General features: G+C 38.8%; 1 protein-coding gene across 1 annotated transcript in view; it reads right to left on the minus strand.

The window, feature by feature from the left end:
- LOC126471498 (polypeptide N-acetylgalactosaminyltransferase 16-like) overlaps positions 1 to 20,963 on the minus strand; it is a 598,884-nt gene that overhangs the window by 19,115 nt on the left and 558,806 nt on the right. The window contains exon 13 of the mRNA XM_050099712.1: positions 16,924 to 17,161. Within this exon, the coding sequence (XP_049955669.1) occupies positions 16,924 to 17,161 (238 nt within the window). The remainder of the gene's footprint in view (positions 1 to 16,923; positions 17,162 to 20,963) is intronic.

The raw sequence follows: 20,963 nt of genomic DNA on the forward strand, positions 1-20,963 counted from the left end.
CGGAAACAGCGATCGTGTGAGACCCAACTCGCTTTATTTGTTCATGAGACCCAGAAAATATTAGATACCGGCTCCCAGGTAGATGCTATTTTTCTTGACTTCTGGAAGGCGTTCGATACAGTTCCGCACTGTCACCTGATGAACAAAGTAAGAGCCTACGGAATATCAGACCAGCTGTGTGGCTGGATTGAAGAGTTTTTAGCAAACAGAACACAGCATGTTGTTATCAATGGAGAGACATCTACAGACGTTAAAGTAACCTCTGGCGTGCCACAGGTGAGTGTTATGGGACCATTGCTTTTCACAATATATATAAATGACCTAGTAGATAGTGTCTGAAGTCCCATGCGGCTTTTCGCAGATGATGCTGTAGTATACAGAGAAGTTGCAGCATTAGAAAATTGTAGCGAAATGCAGGAAGATCTGCAGCGGATAGGCACTTGGTGCAGGGAGTGGCAACTGACCCTTAACATAGACAAATGTAATGTATTGTGAATACATAGAAAGCAGGATCCTTTATTGTATGATTATATGATAGCGGAACAAACACTGGTAGCAGTTACTTCTGTAAAATATCTGGGAGTATGCGTGCGGAACGATTTGAAGTGGAATGATCATATAAAATTAATTGTTGGTAAGGTGGGTACCAGGTTGAGATTCATTGGGAGAGTCCTTAGAAAATGTAGTCCATCAACAAAGGAGGTGGCTTACAAAACACTTGTTCGACCTATACTTGAGTATTGCTCATCAGTGTGGGATCCGTACCAGATCGGGTTGACGGAGGAGATAGAGAAGATCCAAAGAAGAGCGGCGCGTTTCGTCACAGGGTTATTTGGTAACCATGATAGTGTTACGGAGATGTTTAACGAACTCAAGTGGCAGACTCTGCAAGAGAGGCACTCTGCATCGCGGTGTAGCTTGCTCGCCAGGTTTCGAGAGGGTGCGTTTCTGGATGAGGTATCGAATATATTGCTTCCCCCTACTTATACCTCCCGAGGAGATCACGAATGTAAAATTAGAGAGATTAGAGCGTGCACGGAGGCTTTCAGACAGTCGTTCTTCCCGCGAACCATACGTGACTGGAACAGGAAAGGGAGGTAATGACAGTGGCACGTAAAGTGCCCTCCGCCACACACCGTTGGGTGGCTTGCGGAGTATAAATGTAGATGTAGATGTAGATTTTCACTCTTTCGGCTATCTCTTGAATTACCACCAATAACAATTTCTGCCTGAATGAAAAAGCTGTTCCCTTGCACACAGTCCCCAAGTAAAAGATAACTGTCATTACTGAACATGTGGCATTGTCAAGGAAAGCCTGCTCATCATTGTACAACCAGCTGAGCAATGTAACTAATCAGCTTCATGTAGTGTTAATGTTGGACATGATATGGTTTCAAACACACAATATAGAGGACTGAATATGATTTGAAACAACAGCTCGTTTTCAAAAGCTATTTACACTGTTAGTGAATATGATTTGTTACAACTTGACTTCACAGCATGAAACATCACTTCAGAAACTGTACTCAGTTTTGTCCATTGGTGGACATAATACAATTTGAAATGAGGCTCCTCATATACAGAAACATTTAGTGGCTGTTAGATTACTTGATCCGCAGCTGAAACAGTTATAAGTGTTAGATAGTATTGTGTAGGTCACCAGTATGCTTCCCACTTCCTGTAATTACCTATCATTTAAAATTTAAAATTTCTGAAATGTTCTGGGCCTGAATATTGTGCTTCATTAGAACATTCTTTGTATGAATAAATTGGAGCACTCACTACTGAGGCAGGCAGTTCATCTCCACGTATACTTTATGGGTGCTTAATAATTGTGCTCTCAGTCTGAAGTATGAATTCCTGTTGATGACCGTGCTCTTATAAGCGATATTCAATTTTTGATTCTATATGAAACCATCTATGTTAGTAAGCTACTATCCTTGAACACAGGTTGCCTATGTAACTGCTTCCAGCAGTAACAATAATCTGATTATAAAAATTTTGGGTGATTATTAACCAAATTTAAAACTGCTAAAGTGCTGTTTTAATCTGCTCATTAAGAGGTATGATTTTACATTTTTATTATTTAGCCATACGCTAAATAATAAAAATGTAAAATCATACCTCTTAATGAGCAAATTTAAAACTGTTAAAGTGCTGTTTTAACCTGTTCATTAAGAGGTATGATTTTACATTAAAAGTTTAACACAGCAAGGCAAGTACTATTGTTAGAAATTGCATGTTCTTCTTCAGGCAGCATGGCTGATGGCACACAAATACCCTGATTATATTCATGCAGTATTTGAGAATGAGAGCAATTAGTGACACAAACTTTACACATTATTTTAAACCTTCATGAAACTTCTCTTGCTCACACCCCACACAAAATGATTGAAGGAAAATGTTTATCACTTATGGTACTATATCTTTTCTGCTCATGCAGTCAAACTTCAACATCTGGAACGATGTTTTAATTCATTAATTCTTTATTACTGACTCTATTTACAACACAGTTTGCAGAGAGTATTCACATATGCACCCTCAAAACTATATCACTGAATGACACATAGTTCAAGAGCTATTATGTCATAAGTAGTCAGATGCATGGAAAACTAGCTTTTGCTAAAAATGGCAGACAGTTAAACTTCAGCATCATGAGTAATGTTTTAATTAATTACTTATTTACTGTTAACTCTATTCATAAAACACTTTGCTGACAGTATGTACATGTATCACTGAATGTATTTGCAAAATTATGTCACTGTATGACAGGCAGTTCAGAAGGTAAGACGTCAGAATAATTGAGATGTGTGAAAAACTAGCTTAAAATGGAGTGCAAATTACCCAGATGACATTCATCCAGTGTTTCATGATGAAAGCACTAAATGCCTTCCAATAAACTTTAAATTTTTCTAAACTATTTCTTGCTTACATATTTAAAGTCAGATATTCGACACATTAACTCATTTGTAACATAATTAGACATTTGAAGCTGTTTTATACATGGCAGTTTGATTATTTAAGGAATCAAGGGTTTACTGACAAATCCTAAATGGCCACACCTTTTTGAGACCACTGCCAAATTCTCTTTAAACCTAGGTATCTCAGATCACTCTGCTCTGCTTATAGAACTAAACTTTAAGAAAGAGCTACATGCTGAGCTGAAATCAAATAAGAGTCCTGAGTTCACAAAATATGTTAAAGCATATAAAAAACTATTTAAGAAGGTTTCAAAAGCAGCAAAGGAAATGGAAAGCACTAAATTCATTAAAAACCACACAAATAAATCCAAGGCAGTATGGACAGTAGTCAATTCTGAACCTGGAATCAAACCTAATAACCAGGAAATCTCTAAAATAAAGGTAAAAAACAAAATAATTGTACATCCTACTCAGATATCAGAAAATTTTAATAAATCCTTCATAAATGTAGCAAAATCTGATGTTGATGTAGTCTCTTATCAAGGCAATGTACATTTGTTTGGCTCAATTCAGGGCAAGAAAGAGAGCCTACTAAATTTAACAAAGTAACAGTAAAATATGTAGAGAAAACTATACTAAATGTAAAAAATAAAAATTCTGTGGGATGGGATGAAATACTTGCCAAAGTCATTAAGGCAGTAACAAATTTAATCAATCACTTGAAGATGGGCACTTTCCAGACTTACTAAAATATGCAGAAGTCAAACCAGTATTAAAGAAAGGCTCCAAAGATGATATGGGAAATTACTGTCCAATTTCTCTTCTTCCCATGTTTTCTAAGATATTTGACATGATTGTTGCAATTCAAATCCAAAATTTCTGCTACAAATATAATGTTATCTCAAAAAATCAATTTGGATTCCAGTAAGGCAAAAATACAATTCATGCAATCAATAAATTTGTGACTAAAGTTAGTTCCACTTTGGACAAGTCACAAAAACCTGTGGGAATCTTCTGTCACTTAGCATTTGACTGCATGAATAACTCCATACTATTATATAAAATGAAAAAAAAAAAATGGAATTATGTGGTGTAAGTCATATTTAATGGAGAGAAAGCAAAGGGTTGTCATAACATCATGTAAAGGGAAATACTCCTTGAAGTGGAGAACCATATCACAGGGCTCAGTTAGGGCCCAATCCTCTTTCTTTTTTTTATGTAAATGATTTACCCACAAATATAAATTATCATTCAGTTTTATTTGCTGATGACACATCAGTACTGGTAGAAAATAAAAACACAGAAAAAATTCCCGAAAATTTCATAGAAACTCTAGAAAACCCAGATGTTTGGTTCCATCTAAATGGCCTAAAGCTAAATATTTCAAAAACACAGCTGATGCAATTTAAGACAAAACAGTCTTGAATAAATGATATTCACATTATGCACAGAAGCCAGGAGCTAAATGAAACAGAGCATGTTAAATTCTTAGGAATACAATTGGATGGAAAACTATCATGGTCCTCACACATAGATTATCTAAAAAATAAACAAAACAGCCTGTCATCTGCTATGACAATCTTAGCCAATGTCACTAGTATAGACACAAAAAAAGTAGTATACCATAGTTACTTTGAGTCAGTAGCGACATACAGTATTGTCTTCTGGGGAAATGCTAGCAACATGACAAAAATATTAACCTTTCAGGAAAAAACTATCAGCAAGAGAATCTTGTTGGCCATTATTAAGAGATCTTAATACAACTAAGCATCAAATAATTTCCAGCATAGTTACGAAACTAGAAACAAAGAAAGCTTCATGCTGCCTACACACAGGCTTAATCTTTTTGCACAGACTCCACAATATATGGGAATGAAGTATACAATAAACTGAAAGACACAAACTTTAGAAAGATCGAAACTGAGGCAGTAAAAAGAGAATTGTATAGCACTCTGGTGCAGAAATGTGACTACTCTGTTGATGAATTTTTTGATAACCTGACCATCTGGACAGGATAAAAAACAATAATAATAAATAATGTTCAGATTTTATTGTGATTATGTAAAAATATTATATTCCATCTATAATTTATCATAGTTATAAGCTGACAAGTCTCCTGTACATAAAATCAATGATTTAACTTGTATATTATGAGATAATAAAATTCTGATTCGGATTCCACAGATTCTACAATTTTCTGTGCTCACAGTGTGGCATATCTTATTCCAGATCTTTAATTCATGGAGTGGTTGTGCACCTAGCTCCTGACAAAGGAAACAAAAGCTCTGGTATCCAATGGAAAGCTACGTACACATGAGATCATCAGTTTGAGTGGAGTTTTGGTATTTGTTGATGCTGGGCAATGCAGTGTTATTTTATGACAAATGCTGTAGGTGGCTTAGATAGACAGCAGCCCCATGTCCACCTTTCTTGAAAGCAAAACACATAGCAACACACTGTTGATAATTCTACCAGCTGTGACTGCAGTAACATTCAGTGTACAATTTCCTTATTTTTGCTATATTTTGTGCCCTACCACTATGATAATTGCTACAGCAACAACAACAACAACAACAACAACAACTACTACTACTACTACTACTACTACTACCACTACGATTACTGGAATTTCTATCTGCTCTACTTGTATTTTTGCCTGAGCTGACAAAGAGGACAAATTTCTAACTACATTTCTGACTGGCTAACTTGCACTTTTGTGCGAGTGTGCTACAGAGCCTGTGGATGATGATGATGTCCTACCATCAGTTGCTTTTAGGGAATGATGTTGTCAAGCAATGCATAAAAAAGGGGATATGTCTGATGTCCCCCCCATGAACCATAGACCTTGCCGTTGGTGGGGAGGCTTGCATGCCTTAGCGACACAGATAGCCGTACCGTAGGTGCAACCACAACGGAGGGGTATCTGTTGAGAGGCCAGACAAACATATGTTCCTGAAGAGGGGCAGCAGCCTTTTCAGTAGTTGCAGGGGCAACAGTCTGGATGATTGACTGATCTGGTCTTGTAACATTAACCAAAATGGCCTTGCTGTGCTAGTACTGCGAACGGCTGAAAGCAAGGGGAAACTACGGCCGTAATTTTTCACGAGGGCATGCAGCTTTACTGTATGGATAAATGATGATGGCATCCTCTTGGGTAAAATATTCTGCAGGTAAAGTAGTCCCCCATTCAGATCTCCGGGCGGGGACTACTCAGGAGGATGTCGTTATTAGGAGAAAGAAAACTGGCGTTCTACAGATCGGAGCGTGGAATGTCAGATCCCTTAATCGGGCAGGTAGGTTAGAAAATTTAAAAAGGGAAATGGATAGGTTAAAGTTAGATATAGTGGGAATTAGTGAAGTTCGGTGGCAGGAGGAACAAGATTTTTGGTCAGGCGAATACAGGATCATAAATACAAAATCAAATAGGGGTAATGCAGGAGTAGGTTTAATAATGAATAAAAAAATAGGAGTTCGGGTATGCTACTACAAACAACATAGTGAACGCATTATTGTGGCCAAGATAGACACGAAGCCCACGCCTACAACAGTAGTACAAGTTTATATGCTAACTAGCTATGCAGATGACGAAGAAATTGATGAATTGTATGATGAGATAAAAGAAATTATTCAGGTAGTGAAGGGAGATGAAAATTTAATAGTCATGGGTGATTGGAATGCGAGAGTAGGAAAAGGGAGAGAAGGAAACATAGTAGGTGAATATGGATTGGGGCTAAGAAATGAAAGAGGAAGCCGCCTGGTAGAATTTTGCACAGAGCATAACTTAATCATAGCTAACACTTGGTTCAAGAATCATGAAAGAAGGTTGTATACATGGAAGAACCCTGGAGATACTAGAAGATATCAGATAGATTATATAATGGTAAGACGGAGATTTAGGAACCAGGTTTTAAATTGTAAGATATTTCCAGGGGCAGATGTGGACTCTGACCACAATCTATTGGTTATGAACTGTAGATTAAAACTGAAGAAACTGCAAAAAGGTGGGAATTTGAGGAGATGGGACCTGGATAAACTGAAGGAACCAGAGGACGTAGAGAGTTTCAGGAAGAGCATAAAGGAACAATTGACAAGAATGGGGGAAAGAAATACAGTAGAAGAAGAATGGATAGCTTTGAGGGATGAAGTGGTGAAGGCAGCAGAGGATCAAGTAGGTAAAAATACGAGGGCTAGTAGAAATCCTTGGGTGACAAAAGAAATACTGAATTTAATTGATGAAAGGAGAAAATATAAAAATGCAGTAAATGAAGCAGGCAAAAAGGAATACAAACGTCTCAAAAATGAGATCGACAGGAAGTGCAAAATGGCTAAGCAGGCATGGCTAGAGGACAAATGTAAGGATGTAGAGGCTTATCTCATGAGGGGTAAGATAGATACTGCGTACAGAAAAATTAAAGAGACCTTCGGAGAAAAGAGAACCACTTGTATGAATATCAAGGGCTCAGATGGAAACCCAGTTCTAAGCAAAGAAGGGAAAGCAGAAAGGTGGAAGGAGTATATAGAGGGACTATACAAGGGCGATGTTCTTGAGGACAATATTATGGAAATGGAAGAGGATGTAGATGAAGATGAAATGGGAGATATAATACTGCGTGAAGAGTTTGACAGAGCACTGAAAGACCTGAGTCGAAACAAGGCCCCAGGAGTAGACAACATTCCATTAGAACTACTGACAGCCTTGGGAGAGCCAGTCCTGACAAAACTCTGCCATCTGGTGAGCAAAATGTATGAGACAGGCGAAATACCCTCAGACTTCAAGAAGAATATAATAATTCCAATACCAAAGAAAACAGGTGTTGACAGATGTGAAAATTACCGAACTGTCAGTTTAATAAGTCACAGCTGCAAAATACTAACGCAAATTCTGTACAGATGAATGGAAAAACTGGTAGAAGCCGACCTCGGGGAAGATCAGTTTGGATTCCGTAGAAATATGGGAACACGTGAGGCAATACTGACCCTAAAACTTATCATAGAAGCTAGATTAAGAAAAGGCAAACCTACGTTTCTAGCATTTGTAGACTTGGAGAAAGCTTTTGACAATGTTGACTGGAATAATCTCTTTCCAATTCTGAAGGTGGCAGGGGTAAAATACAGGGAGCAAAAGGCTATTTACAATTTGTACAGAAACCAGATGGCAGTTATAAGAGTCGAGGGGTATGAAAGGGAAGCAGTGGTTGGGAAGGGAGTGAGATAGGGTTGTAGCCTCTCCCCGATGTTATTCAATCTGTATATTGAGCAAGCAGTGAAGGAAACAAAAGAAAAATTCAGAGTAGGTATTAAAATCCATGGAGAAGAAATAAAAACTTTAAGGTTCGCCAATGACATTGTAATTCTCTCAGAGACAGCAAAGGACTGGGAAGAGCAGTTGAACAGAATGGACAGTGTCTTGAAGGGAGGATATAAAATGAACATCAACAAAAGTAAAACGAGAATAATGGAATGTAGTCGAATTAAGTCGGGCGATTCTGAGGGAATTAGATTAGGAAATGAGACACTTAAAGTAGTATATGAGTTTTGCTATTTGGGGAGCAAAATAACTGATGACGGTCGAAGTAGAGAGGATATAAAATGTAGACTGGCAATGGCAAGGAAAGCGTCTCTGAAGAAGAGAAATTTGTTAACATCGAGTATAGATTTAAATGTCAGGAAGTCGTTTCTGAAAGTATTTGTATGGAGTGTAGCCATGTATGGAAGTGAAACATGGATGATAAATAGTTTGGACAAGAAGAGAATAGAAGCCTTTGAAATGTGGTGCTACAGAAGAATTCTGAAGATTTGGTGGGTAGATCACATAACTAATGAGGAAGTATTGAATAGGATTGGGGAGAAGAGGAGTTTGTGGCACAACTTGACAAGAAGAAGGGATCGGTTGGTAGGACATGTTCTGAGGCATCAAGGGATCACCAGTTTAGTATTGGAGGGCAGCGTGGAGGGTAAAAATCGTAGAGGGAGACCAAGAGATGAATACACTAAAGAGATTCAGAAGGATGTAGGTTGCAGTAGGTACTGGGAGATGAAGAAGCTTGTACAAGATAGAGTATCATGGAGAGCTGCATCAAACCAGTCTCAGGACTGAAGACCACAACAACATCAACATGTCTGATGTCAACAACTACTGCCCAATCTCTCTTCTGACTGCCTTATCCAAAATTCTTGAAAAAGTAATGTATTGTCGAGTAGCTTCCCACCTTTGTAAAAATAACATTTTAACAAAATATCAGTTTGGTTTCCAGAAAGGTTTTTCAACGGAAAATGCTATATATACTTTCACTAATGAAATATTAAATTCTCTGAGTAACCGGAAGTCACCCGTGGGATTTTTTGTGATCTCTCAAAGGCTTTTGACTGTGTATATCATGGAATACTTCTAGATAAGCTCAAGTACTGTGGTATGAATGGGACAGTACTCAAATGGTTTAAATCATACCTAACTGGAAGAGTGCAGAATGTTGAAATAAGCAGTTCACATAATATGCAAAAACTGGTGATTTCTCAAACTGGGGAACAATCAAGAGTGGGGTGCCACAGGGTTTGGTCTTGGGTCCTCTGCTGTTCTTAATATATATTAATGACTTGCCATTCTATATTCACGAAGGTGCAAAGCTGGTACTTTTTGCTGATGATACAAGTATAGCTATCACACCCAACAGACAAGAATTAACTGATGAAATTGTAAACGATGTTTTTCAGAAAATCATTAAGTGGTTCTCTGCAAATGGGCTCTCACTAAACTTTGACATAACACAGTACATACAGTTCCACACAGTAAATAGAATGACACCACTAATAAATATAGATTTCAATCAGAAATCTGTAGCTAAGGTAGAATATTCAAAATTTCTATGTGTATGCATTGATAAGGGGTTGAACTGGAAAAAACACACAGAGGATCTGCTGAAAAGTTTGAGTTCAGCTACTTATGCTATTAGGGTCATTGCAAATTTTGGCGATATACATCTCAGTAAATTAGTTTACCACATCTATTTTCATTCTCTGCTTTCGTATGGCATCATATTCTGGGGTAACTCACCATTGAGTAAAAGAGTGTTCGTTGCCGACGTGTAATCAGAATAACTGCTGGAGCTCATCCAAGATCATCCTGCAGACACTTATTTAAAGAACTAGTGATCTTCACTGTAGCCTCACAATATATATATATATATTCACTTATGAAATTTGTTATTAAAAATCCGAACGAATTCAAAAGTAATAGCAGTATACATGGCTACAACACTAGGAGAATGGATGATCTTCACTACTCATGGTTAAATCTAACTTTGGCTCAGAAGGGGGTAAATTATGCTGCCACAAAAGTCTTTGGTCACTTACCTAATAGCATCAAAAGTGTGACAGATAGCCAAATAGCATTTAAAAGGAAATTAAAAGAATTTCTTAATGGCAACTCCTTCTACTCATTAATTTTTTTATATAGTGAGTGGGTAATTTCCAATGTCCTCAACCCCCCCTCCCCCCCCCCCCAAAAAAAAAATTAAGTGTCATATAATATTTTGTGGGATGTATTATCTTGTATGGACACCTTTTATTAACTTGACATGTTCCACATCATTACGAAGTGTCGTATTCATGATCTGTGGAACAAGTACTAATCTAATCTAAGGCTACCAATGTGCCAGACCTAAGTTACCATTGGATGCATATTGTGCTGCTGATGAATGAACTTTTGCTGTATCCTACCTACTCATTGGGGTGCTTAGGAAACCTGCTTTCTTGAATTGCTAGACAAAAATTCAAGCAAATCATATTAATGAATTTTATTTACAGAAAATACATGACAACACTTAACTTTGAGAAATACTGATGTGTTACGAGAAAAGGGTGACAGACAAACAAGAAATCTCTTCAGTATATACAATTTGAAATACAAGAGAAGTAATACAGTGAATGCTTCCATCCAGGTCACTGGTCTTGACACTTCTCATAGAACTTGCAGAACTGGCCACAGCCAGGCAGGTGCAGTGCTTATGTTCTCTTTGCCTAGAGGGCACTGTCGTTGCATTGTCATCTCAGAGAGGGGTTGGTCTGTGTACAATTGGCTGACACCATCTTCACAGATTTCTCTGCTCTAATGTCCCTGACTGGCATGCGGCACTTGACTTTATGCCAGAACATTCCTGCCCCCCCCCCCCCCCCCCCCAAAGTGACAGACCATCATCGTGTAAGAAGCTCGAGAATGGGAGGATAGGCAGGATTGCGGATGTTGCACTGAACCGGTAGCTGTGGCTGCAGGGGACATCAGGCTTCTGGTCACACCCTGCCATCCAGCCCTCACTCTGGCAGAAACGTCCTTTGGAAAATAACCAGAAGGGTATGTGTCCACCTCCTGAAGCCCACAACCAGCTGTAGAATGAATCTGATGCTGCTGTGGGGCAGGTCCAGCTCCATCAATAGGACAAGAGGAGGCAGAGGAGGTGAAAGCTCCATCTCTACGGGGTCGTCCAACTGTGTCACAGTGACACCTTCTCATCATTGCAGTGGCCACACTGTCCTCGAGATCTGTGAATCTGAGGGAGAGACACAGAAGGATCGCCATGCACATGACAGTGGCGAATTTGATTGTGATGTCAGTGCCGAAATCTGTCGGGACCTGAAATGAGATACACGCATGCACCAAGTCGAGGAAGGATCTCGCATTGCGCCACTAGGAACCCTGTAAAACACAATATCGTGTGGCGCAAAGTGATACTTGTGGACTTCCTTTGGCACCTGATGCTAAGGAGGGTGGAGCTGGTGGAGCAGTGTCTGATGGTGGCGGCCATGAAGCAATTCCACCGGTGAAGGTCCATCTCGTGGCTGTGAGTGACAGAAGGCGAGAAGCAGTTGCAATGCTTGACCCCTGGTGTGTGAGGTGCGAAGTTTGGTCATCTGCTGCTTGGAGGTTCTGACAAAATGTTCCACTTTGACACTAGACTGTGGATGGAACAGTGAACTAGATAGCTACTGTATGCCATTGCATTCACAGAACTATTCAAATTCATTTGACGTGAACTGAGGGCTATTATCTGACACTATGATTTCAGGCAAACCTTTGAGGCAAATCATAGAGGACAATGCCTGAATTGCACTATGTGACATTGTTAAGTTCATTGCCACAACAAAAGGAAACTTGCTATGAGAGTCTACCACAATCAACCTACAGGTTTTCCAAAAATCTCCCGCAACATCTATGTGCACACATTGCCATGGTGATTGTGACTTAGGCCAAGCAGTGGAATTAGGTGACACCATACACAATAGCCAATGCCTCTTTCTCTATTTGTGAATAGTTACACTGAGTTTTGATAACACTTTTGATGTGAAAGCAATAGGCCTGTCCTTATCACCAATTCTGTGCAAAGCACTGCACCAATTCTGTAAGAGGAAGTGTCAACTTGCAACACAACCAGTTTGTCAGGATTGTAGTGAACCAAGCATTGATAACTGAGCAATGAATCTTTCAGTTTCTGTAAAGCTTCTTGGCACTCACCTGTCCAAACAAATGGGGAATTCTTGAAATGCAAGCAGTGCAATGGAGATGTGATTTGTGCAGCATTCAATATGAACTGAATATAATAGTTCATTTTCCCTAAAACTGACTGGAATTCTGTGACATTGTGAGGGTCCGGCAGGTCCCATATGGCTAACAAATGTGACTGAAGAGGATGTACAGCTTGACTGTTTATGACATGACCAAGATACTACAACTTAGGTTTAAAAACATCACACTTCATCAGATAACACATGAAACAAAGCACACATATCTGCAATGTGTTCTTCAGGTGTACAACAATATTGTCCAAATAGTTTGAACAGTTTGGTACTTGAGCAGTCAGTTGTTTCAAATACCATTGGAAAATGGTGGGTGCGAAAGCACTACCAAAAAGCAAATGCAAATATTTAAACAAGCACAAGTGAGTGTTCACAACATACACATTTGAGATTCTTCATCTAGTGGTATTTGAAGATATGTGTTGCACAAATCAGTTTTTGAAAAGTAGTGGCCAGTGCCTAATCTAATCATGAGATCGTCTGGGCATGGAAAGGGGTAAGTATCAATCACAGTTTGGGGGTTGGCTGTAGACTTATAGTCAACACAGAGGTGAGTGCAACCTCAAGGTTTGGAGAGCAAGTGGCCTTGCCCATTGACTAGCTGGTATGGGCACAACAGCTCTGCTATCTCGCAAGTCTTTAAGTTGTCCCATAAATCAATGGGTACAGTTCTGGCCTGGCAAAATTTTGGCTGGACATTGTCTTTCATAGTAATATGTGCAACAACATTGTCTTGCCTAAACCTTCAGAAAAAAGTTCAGGGAACTCTTTCAGCAAACTAGCTACACTGTCTTTTGCATTGAATGCAGACACTGACAACACATTGTCCTGAATTTGAAAGCCTAACTAATCAAAAGAATCAAGACCAATTATGTTCTCACAATCACATGATTGTAGTACAGTGAAAGTTATAGTTCACGTATGTGAGTGATACATAGCAAGCAAAGTATATTTTCCAAGAACGAGATTGTCTTGTCCATTACAAGCTGTCAGGTGCATGCTAGTTTTAGACAGGCATGGGGAGCCTAACAGTTCATATGCGTTACGATTCAGCAGTGTAACAGAGGCACCTGTGTCAAATTGAAATTTCACACGTATTCCACCACTAATACACAAGTGAACAAAAAGTTTGTTGGACTGGTGTAGCACTGAAGAAACTGTTCACTTGCTAGTTTTGCTAATGCCTGTTGCAGGATTTTAATGCACTACATTAGCTACAAAATTTTTGTGAGTGAGCAGAATTCTTATGTTTGTTCTGTTGCAAACAGATAGATTGTACGCGACCTTTCCTGCCACAAGTGTAATACTGTGCTTGTCTTGCCAGGCAGTCTTGGTGTTTGTGCAGTGAATAGCACTGAGGGCATGACCTAATTCCATTTGCCTGTTTAGAGAGCTGTTTGCGTGGCATGGAGAACTGTTTATGTGGCATGGCACACGCAAGCAGCCCCTGCCTGATGGGCTGGTCACTAGCAAGGGGTGACTCAACTCAACATATTTGTGGCTGCTCAAATTTATCAGCTGACATGACACCTGAATCACACTGATCTAGTATTTGCACTACGTGCTGAAATGATGGATTGGACTGTTTCAAAATCTGTTCTCAAAGTTTGACATCAGTGACATTGCACACAATCACATCATACAACATAACATCTGAATATAAAGCACCACAAACACATCTGCATTTGCATTTCCTTGTCATACCCTTCAAATCTGTTACCTACTAATGATAAGTTTGTTCTGACCTTTTCTTACAATTGAAGAATTAGTACCTAGCTGCTACCACATTCACTTATTGGTCATAAAAGTTAATTAGTGAATCTACAACCTGTTCATAGGAAAGTTCGCTTGGAGTTGCATTAGGGAATAACTTCTGTATGAGGTAAAACACTGCAATTCCTACTACTGACAATAAATCATGGAGTTTCAGAGCACCTGATATGTTGTGAGCAATTATGCGGTCTTCAGACTGTTGCAACCACTCGAGACATTCCTCTTGTTGTTCATGAAACTGGCAAAAAGGTGGTATGGCACTCAGAGTTACTGTAGGTGCCTGCTGCACCATATTGGTGGCTAGAGCAGTGAATAGCTGCTGTACTGTATTTAGTAAGGTTGACTCTGAAACTGAAACACCTGTGACAGCTCTGTTGTATATATCCTTGGAGCTGTGGCACCTGAGAAGGGGTGGGAGAGTTGGGGTGGGCATGTTGCAAGAGACAAATGCAATAAACAGACAATACAAGCAACATAAATGAGTAAAAAAGCAAAGAAAATTTTTGCAATGTCCACCTGAAAACACTGATTAGCTAAAACACTATAAGAGAGACTATTAAAGCAAGTAAACACACCACTGTGAAGGAAAGACACTGTAGAATTAAGGCACCAGCAAAACACAATACCCCACAAAAAAACAAAACAGTGGTGGCTGTCAGCTTTGGGTTCTTTGTACACCTCGTTGCCAATGTTATATACTACCTACTTGTCAAATATGGGGTGCCTAGGAAACATGCTTTCTCAGATCACTTGACAACAGTTCAAGCAAATCATATTAATGAATTTTAGTTACAGAAAATTAATGACAATACTTAACTTTGAGAAATACAGATGTGTTGTGAGCAAAGGGTGACAGACAAACAAGAAATCTCTTCAGTATATACAATTCGTAATACAAGAGTTATACAGTGAAGAGTAATACAGTGAATGCTTCTATCCAGCTTGCCAGTTTTGATGCTTCTCGTAGAACTCGCAGAACTGGCCATGGCCAGGCCAGTGCAGCACTTACAATCTCTTCGCATAGAGGGGGCTGCTGTCACATTGTCATCCTAGAGAGGGGTCGGTCAGTGTGCACTTGGTTGATGTCTTCTTCACAGCCCTCTTTGCTCTTATGTTCCTGACCTATGGGCCAGCACTTGAATTTATGCTGGACCATTTTGAATGCACATTGGGCCACTGATACAAAAAATGACAGAGACCACAGACACTGGACTATGGGAAGCATATGGAGATTGAACCGCTGCTCCCAAATGTGGAAGTCCTGTGCCAGTAGAGGAACAAGTACCAAATGCCCAGTCCATGACACCAATTGTAAACAGAGCTTTGCCAGGAATATTGATCTCCCTTCCTCCTATATCACCAGTCCCAGTTTCACTATGGTCACTAACACTTAAAGGGTATAGGGAGCTTACAACCCACCATTCTTGTGGTATGGAGATGATCTCGGGGAGCAGCAGCAATATAGTTTATATGACACACAGTTCTGCCTTCGGCAGCCATGACTCAAGGGATTGTAGCCCCAAGGATACGGCTGTTAGCCCTCTACAGGAAATAAATATACAGCCAAGCAAGTGGATTCTGCTTGTATCTCATCACAGAGGCCTTTGTTACACTGATTCTCAAATATAATTGTTACCTCAATTTTTTGGATGTTGACTGTTTCAAATACTGTTTTATTGTGTGGTGTTGTTTAAGGAAATTCTGGATTTGTTCATGGGTATTAACTTGGGTTCATATTACTTGCAGTTGTAACATTAACTTGGCTACAATACAAAGTAAACACCTAAGACAAGATTTGTACTGAGATGTGGTCTTGATTGCTAAAACAAACACAATATTTTAAAAATCAATAAAATTCCTGGGAATAGTCAGCAAGTAGGTGATTTGGTAGTGATAATATATAAAGAAGTAATTCATGACAGATAATGGGCGTGCATTGATGAATAAAACCCAGCAATATAAACACAGCGTTTCTTGACAGAAAATGTCATAACAAGTCAAATAATGATTGTTTCTTGAGCTATCAGTCATGTAGCTCTGAAAAATTGGAGGAAATAATAAATGGAATAAAATATTCATAGATAAAAACACAGAAGATACATAGTTCACAGAACTAGAGAGATGGGGCAGGAGGGGGAGCGATAAAAATGGTAAACACACATTGCTTTTTACTGCTTTGTTAGAAAAGGGAATTTCTTGTAAATTATCCATTATGAAAAGATACACTACTTGAGGAAGTTCTTACACATGCATAATACTAAACAAATGTACATTATAGTAAAATTAATAATACATCGTCAGTGTAACGGAAACCTATTACTCAACAATTTCTTAAATTGGATTATTTGAACTGCTTGTACAGCTAGTGTATTAATAAAGCTTTCTCTTCTGTAGTTTTTGCATTTTTCAGTCAGTACACTTATAAATCAAAGGGTGTGTTCATTTAGAGAGCATGTGAATAATGCTGTGTGAGAGTGTATGAGTATTATCAACAATGAGAATGAGTTGACTGTAATCTCAGAGTCATTAAGAAGCCAAATCACCAGTAACAAACTGTGCATGGGAAAGTTACTAAAGACAAAGAAAATAATTGCTTCAAGTTGTTTGTACCATTGATCATTCAATGGTCATTACAGTAGTTTCAGTTTGTAGTCTGTATTACCTGCTGTGGTGAAGAGTGGCATGTTTGAAGACGTGGTGTTACAGTGCCCTCTGGTACAGCAAGGCACAGCTTACCATGCTGGATAGTATGTAGGTGTGAATTGTATGCCCAAAGGTTTTGTGATGTGGACATTTCACTGCACAAGGCAAGTGATACAGGTGACTTTTCATTTTCAACTTGTAAGCAATGTGATCCTTGACGTAACTGGCCAAATGCACTGCTGTCTTCATTTGGAAGTCTGAAATGAAAAATTATAAAACTTGTTTACAGGAATCTAACTCAGAGCATGTATCAAGCAAGGATGATACTGTCCAAAATACTTATATCCTATGAAATAGTTTATATATTTGTTTTAAAACCATATTATGGAGTATTCAATTATATATAACATACAAGACTAATAATGAATGGTATAGCACTTTTGTGTAGTAACTGGATCTCAAAGGTGAAAAACCTAGTCATTTTTGTTTTATAAAAACATGAAAAATTATAGATATCACTAAATAAAAAGTTATTCTGAACACCAAGATAAACTAATAACAAACTGAAATGAGAACAGGTAACTATTCTCCTACATCTGATTGATGTGTATCACACCCTATCTGTCTCTTTCTCTGAACTATGTATTTTCAGTACCTATGAATGTTTTATTCCAGTTGTTACTTTCTAAGACATACATGACAGCACATAAAATTTCACATACACAAACACAAATGAACACTGCTTTAGTAACGGTGGGGGGGAGTGAGGTTTGGGAATGCATCAATTAGCTCCAGATGAGTGGTTGCTTACCTTCATTTTAGATTATTGTTGCCATGTTGGACTTCACATTAACATAGTAAAATGAATAATTGAAAAAAAGTCATTACTTTGATCAGTTGACTTTCATACTCCACCAGTTCCTTACCACCTTCCTATGGAATCTAACCTATTACAATTGTGCTTTTTTCTTGTGTACAAAATGATACACAATCAGAAAATTGAGCACAGAATTGCAAATTACTTTTGATATTTATAAATAATGTAGTTAATAAATGGTAGGTAATGAAGTTACGTGTAGCTGTGTACATATAACTGCATACGGGTATTTGGAAATTCCAATTACATACTACTAGGACTTGTAGAGGAGAGTCAGTACATAGAGGGGAGTGCATGCATAATGTTTTGAACAGGATACCATGTCCAGAGATGTACCATTTGTGTGTTACAGCCATTTCAAAACATGTTTGCTAGGTAGTTACGCAACAGGTTAATCATGGTGGGGAGTGGTTACATCAGGTTGTCTGATGTTATTTGACATCTATCCTACCTCTCTGACCTCATTCAAGCTTCATTCATGTGTCTGTAAGTGCTAGAGCAACATGGTTGAGTACACATTTGTAGAATACACTGACATGATCCTTCTGAAGCTCATAGTAACAAAAGAGCTGCTCGTCACCTTTATGAAGATCATTCTCCACAATGTCTGACTCCTTTACATACCCTTTTTGCCACAATTATACAATGTCTTCACCGTCAGCTCATGTGACTGTGGTGCTCCAAGGAGATGCTGCACATCTGAAGAGGGTGTACTACATCACGCTGAAGGGAACATGTTAAAAAGCACACAAGCAATTTCTTTGGCTATTAACTGGTGGAACTGCAAAACAAGTGATGTACTGTGTCATGCATAATCAATTACTTGCAAAGACAGTCACATTACCAACATGTTTTCAAATGGTTATAGCACGAAAATGGTACATTTCTGGACATGGGCTTCAATTCAAAACACTATGTACTCACTCCCCTTTACAAATCTTAGAACTTTGTAAGAGTTATTTCTGAACACTTTGTGTATAGGATGATCCAAACGTCCATTAACATTTGAAAAATCAATACTTCACAGAATAATGTAAGTAAAAATGTAAAAATTTTTACACACATGCCTGAAATGAAATTTGGTTTTACTGAAACCAAAACAAAGTGCACAAAGTGACCAGCAGATGGTGCTTCATGTGACACAAATGCAATAATTATCATAACAATTGATTTTTAGCAAAGACAATGCTCTTTATAGGAAATGCTCAGCATGTCAGCCATAATTCATCAACAATACCTGTTGTCAGTGGACAGTGTTGTGAGTAATACTGTGCAGTATATCAGTAAGGATGAGGAGAAATTGCTGATGAATGTTGTCTTTTAGCATCCCTAATGAGGCTGGACAGCCATGGTAGACTTGCGACTGCAGGCAACCTCACAACCAATAATCAAATGTATTGAAGTGTGCAGATCTGGCAGGCCAAGCATGATGGAAGTGGTGGCTCAGCACACAATTCAAATCAAAAAATGTGTACACAAGGTCTTTCACATGTGTAGCAATATGGGGTTCAGTGGAATTCTGCATAAAAGTCATACCTTCCAGCAGGTGTTTATCAGCGAGGCTAGGGATGATGCAGTTCTGTAAGATATAGGCATACCCTACACCCATCACACTGACAGTTTGAAAAGCAGCATGCACATTTCCTTGACAAAAATGTGTCTGATCATGACTGATGTGGCAAACCCACATCACACTGTGACTTTCTCATCATGCAACAGAGTTTCTACGACACTTCTGCTAAAAATTCATGATGATGCTGCAATTTGTACAGATAGCATTGGAGGGTACACCTTGGTGCTGTCCAAACAGTAGTGCATAAAATGCCAGTGTGATGTGCGGCTTATGAGAGCTGACTTCACAATCTGGAGACAAACCTGCTAAAGTCTCCATTTCTTCCTGAACTGTCTGAGTAGAAGCACTTTTGTCTGGTCACCCACTACATGGCTGATTGTCTAAACAATCCATGACTTTCAGCTTTGTGATCATTTTCTTCACAGCGACACTTGTCACAGGTATACCATATAATTACACAGAAAAACACAGTGTACAAGTAATGTAATAGCTGTAAAGGAACTCAGTGCTTGGTGCCATGCAGTGAGTGTTTGTTTCCACTTGTGATGAGCTGTTTGGATACATTACATGGTTTTATGTCACAATTAATAAACGTTTGCAGCAATAACTGACTTGAGACATTTTAGTTGACAATAAATGGGCTTGGTGTATTGTCACAATTGCTTGCTACTAACACTGTTGTAACTGCAACAGGAATAGTCACAAGGTTGCCGCTAATGAAAATGTTGTGGGACTGAATGGAAGCAGCCCGCAAACAAATAAGACAGACGAACGGTAATGGAAGATCAAGTATGATGACAGACAATCGAGCAAGACACCAAGATCAACAACAAAGTATTAAGCAATGGGGTCACAAGAGATAACTTCACAGAATCAAAACAACGGCCACTTGTAAATGGGAAGTAAGCACATGCAACATAAACCTGATGTCTGTAAGTGAGATATCAACTGACTCAACGTGAATATCAGCTTGCCTTGCTGAGTGAGAGGCAGCCGCCTAAATACATAACAGGGTATGTCACTATTGGCCGCTGGGATCACATGCTCCACAGTGGCCCCCTCACATTAGACTCAGGCCAAGAGCGCGTGCAGCGATGGCTTATGGTGTGACTGCTGCAGAGACTTCTAGTGGTCATCAAGTTCCATGCTGTCTGGCACGGATTCGAAACCTGCGGTGCTCGGTACCAGAAACACCATTTAAACCAGGTTGTTAGAGTGCATTGAGTCCAGTGCATTTTTAAAGGCATGAGGGCTCCAGAAACCCTCAGCAGGTTTATCACAGAGAGGTTTGTCTAAACTGACAACCTCATCAAATGGATTCATATGCTACGCTGTCTGTCGCCCAAACAACTTGCTGTAGTACTTATATAACAACCTATGGTTTTGTTTCAGCACCAATATAAAATTTTAAAAAACTTCAAATCATCTGTAAACTGATAAGAGAACATTTAACTTGGTGGATCTTCTGATGCTGTTTAAGACCAGACCAGGTTTCATCAGCAGCAGCATCATTAACATCATCATCAGTATCATCAACAAAAATATAAACTTTACATTACACTATATATGCATTCAGCACAGTCACAATTAAGACCTTGACATGTCCAAA

This window comes from Schistocerca serialis, chromosome 3 (assembly GCF_023864345.2).
Source record: "Schistocerca serialis cubense isolate TAMUIC-IGC-003099 chromosome 3, iqSchSeri2.2, whole genome shotgun sequence".
Lineage (NCBI taxonomy): Eukaryota > Metazoa > Arthropoda > Insecta > Orthoptera > Acrididae > Schistocerca > Schistocerca serialis.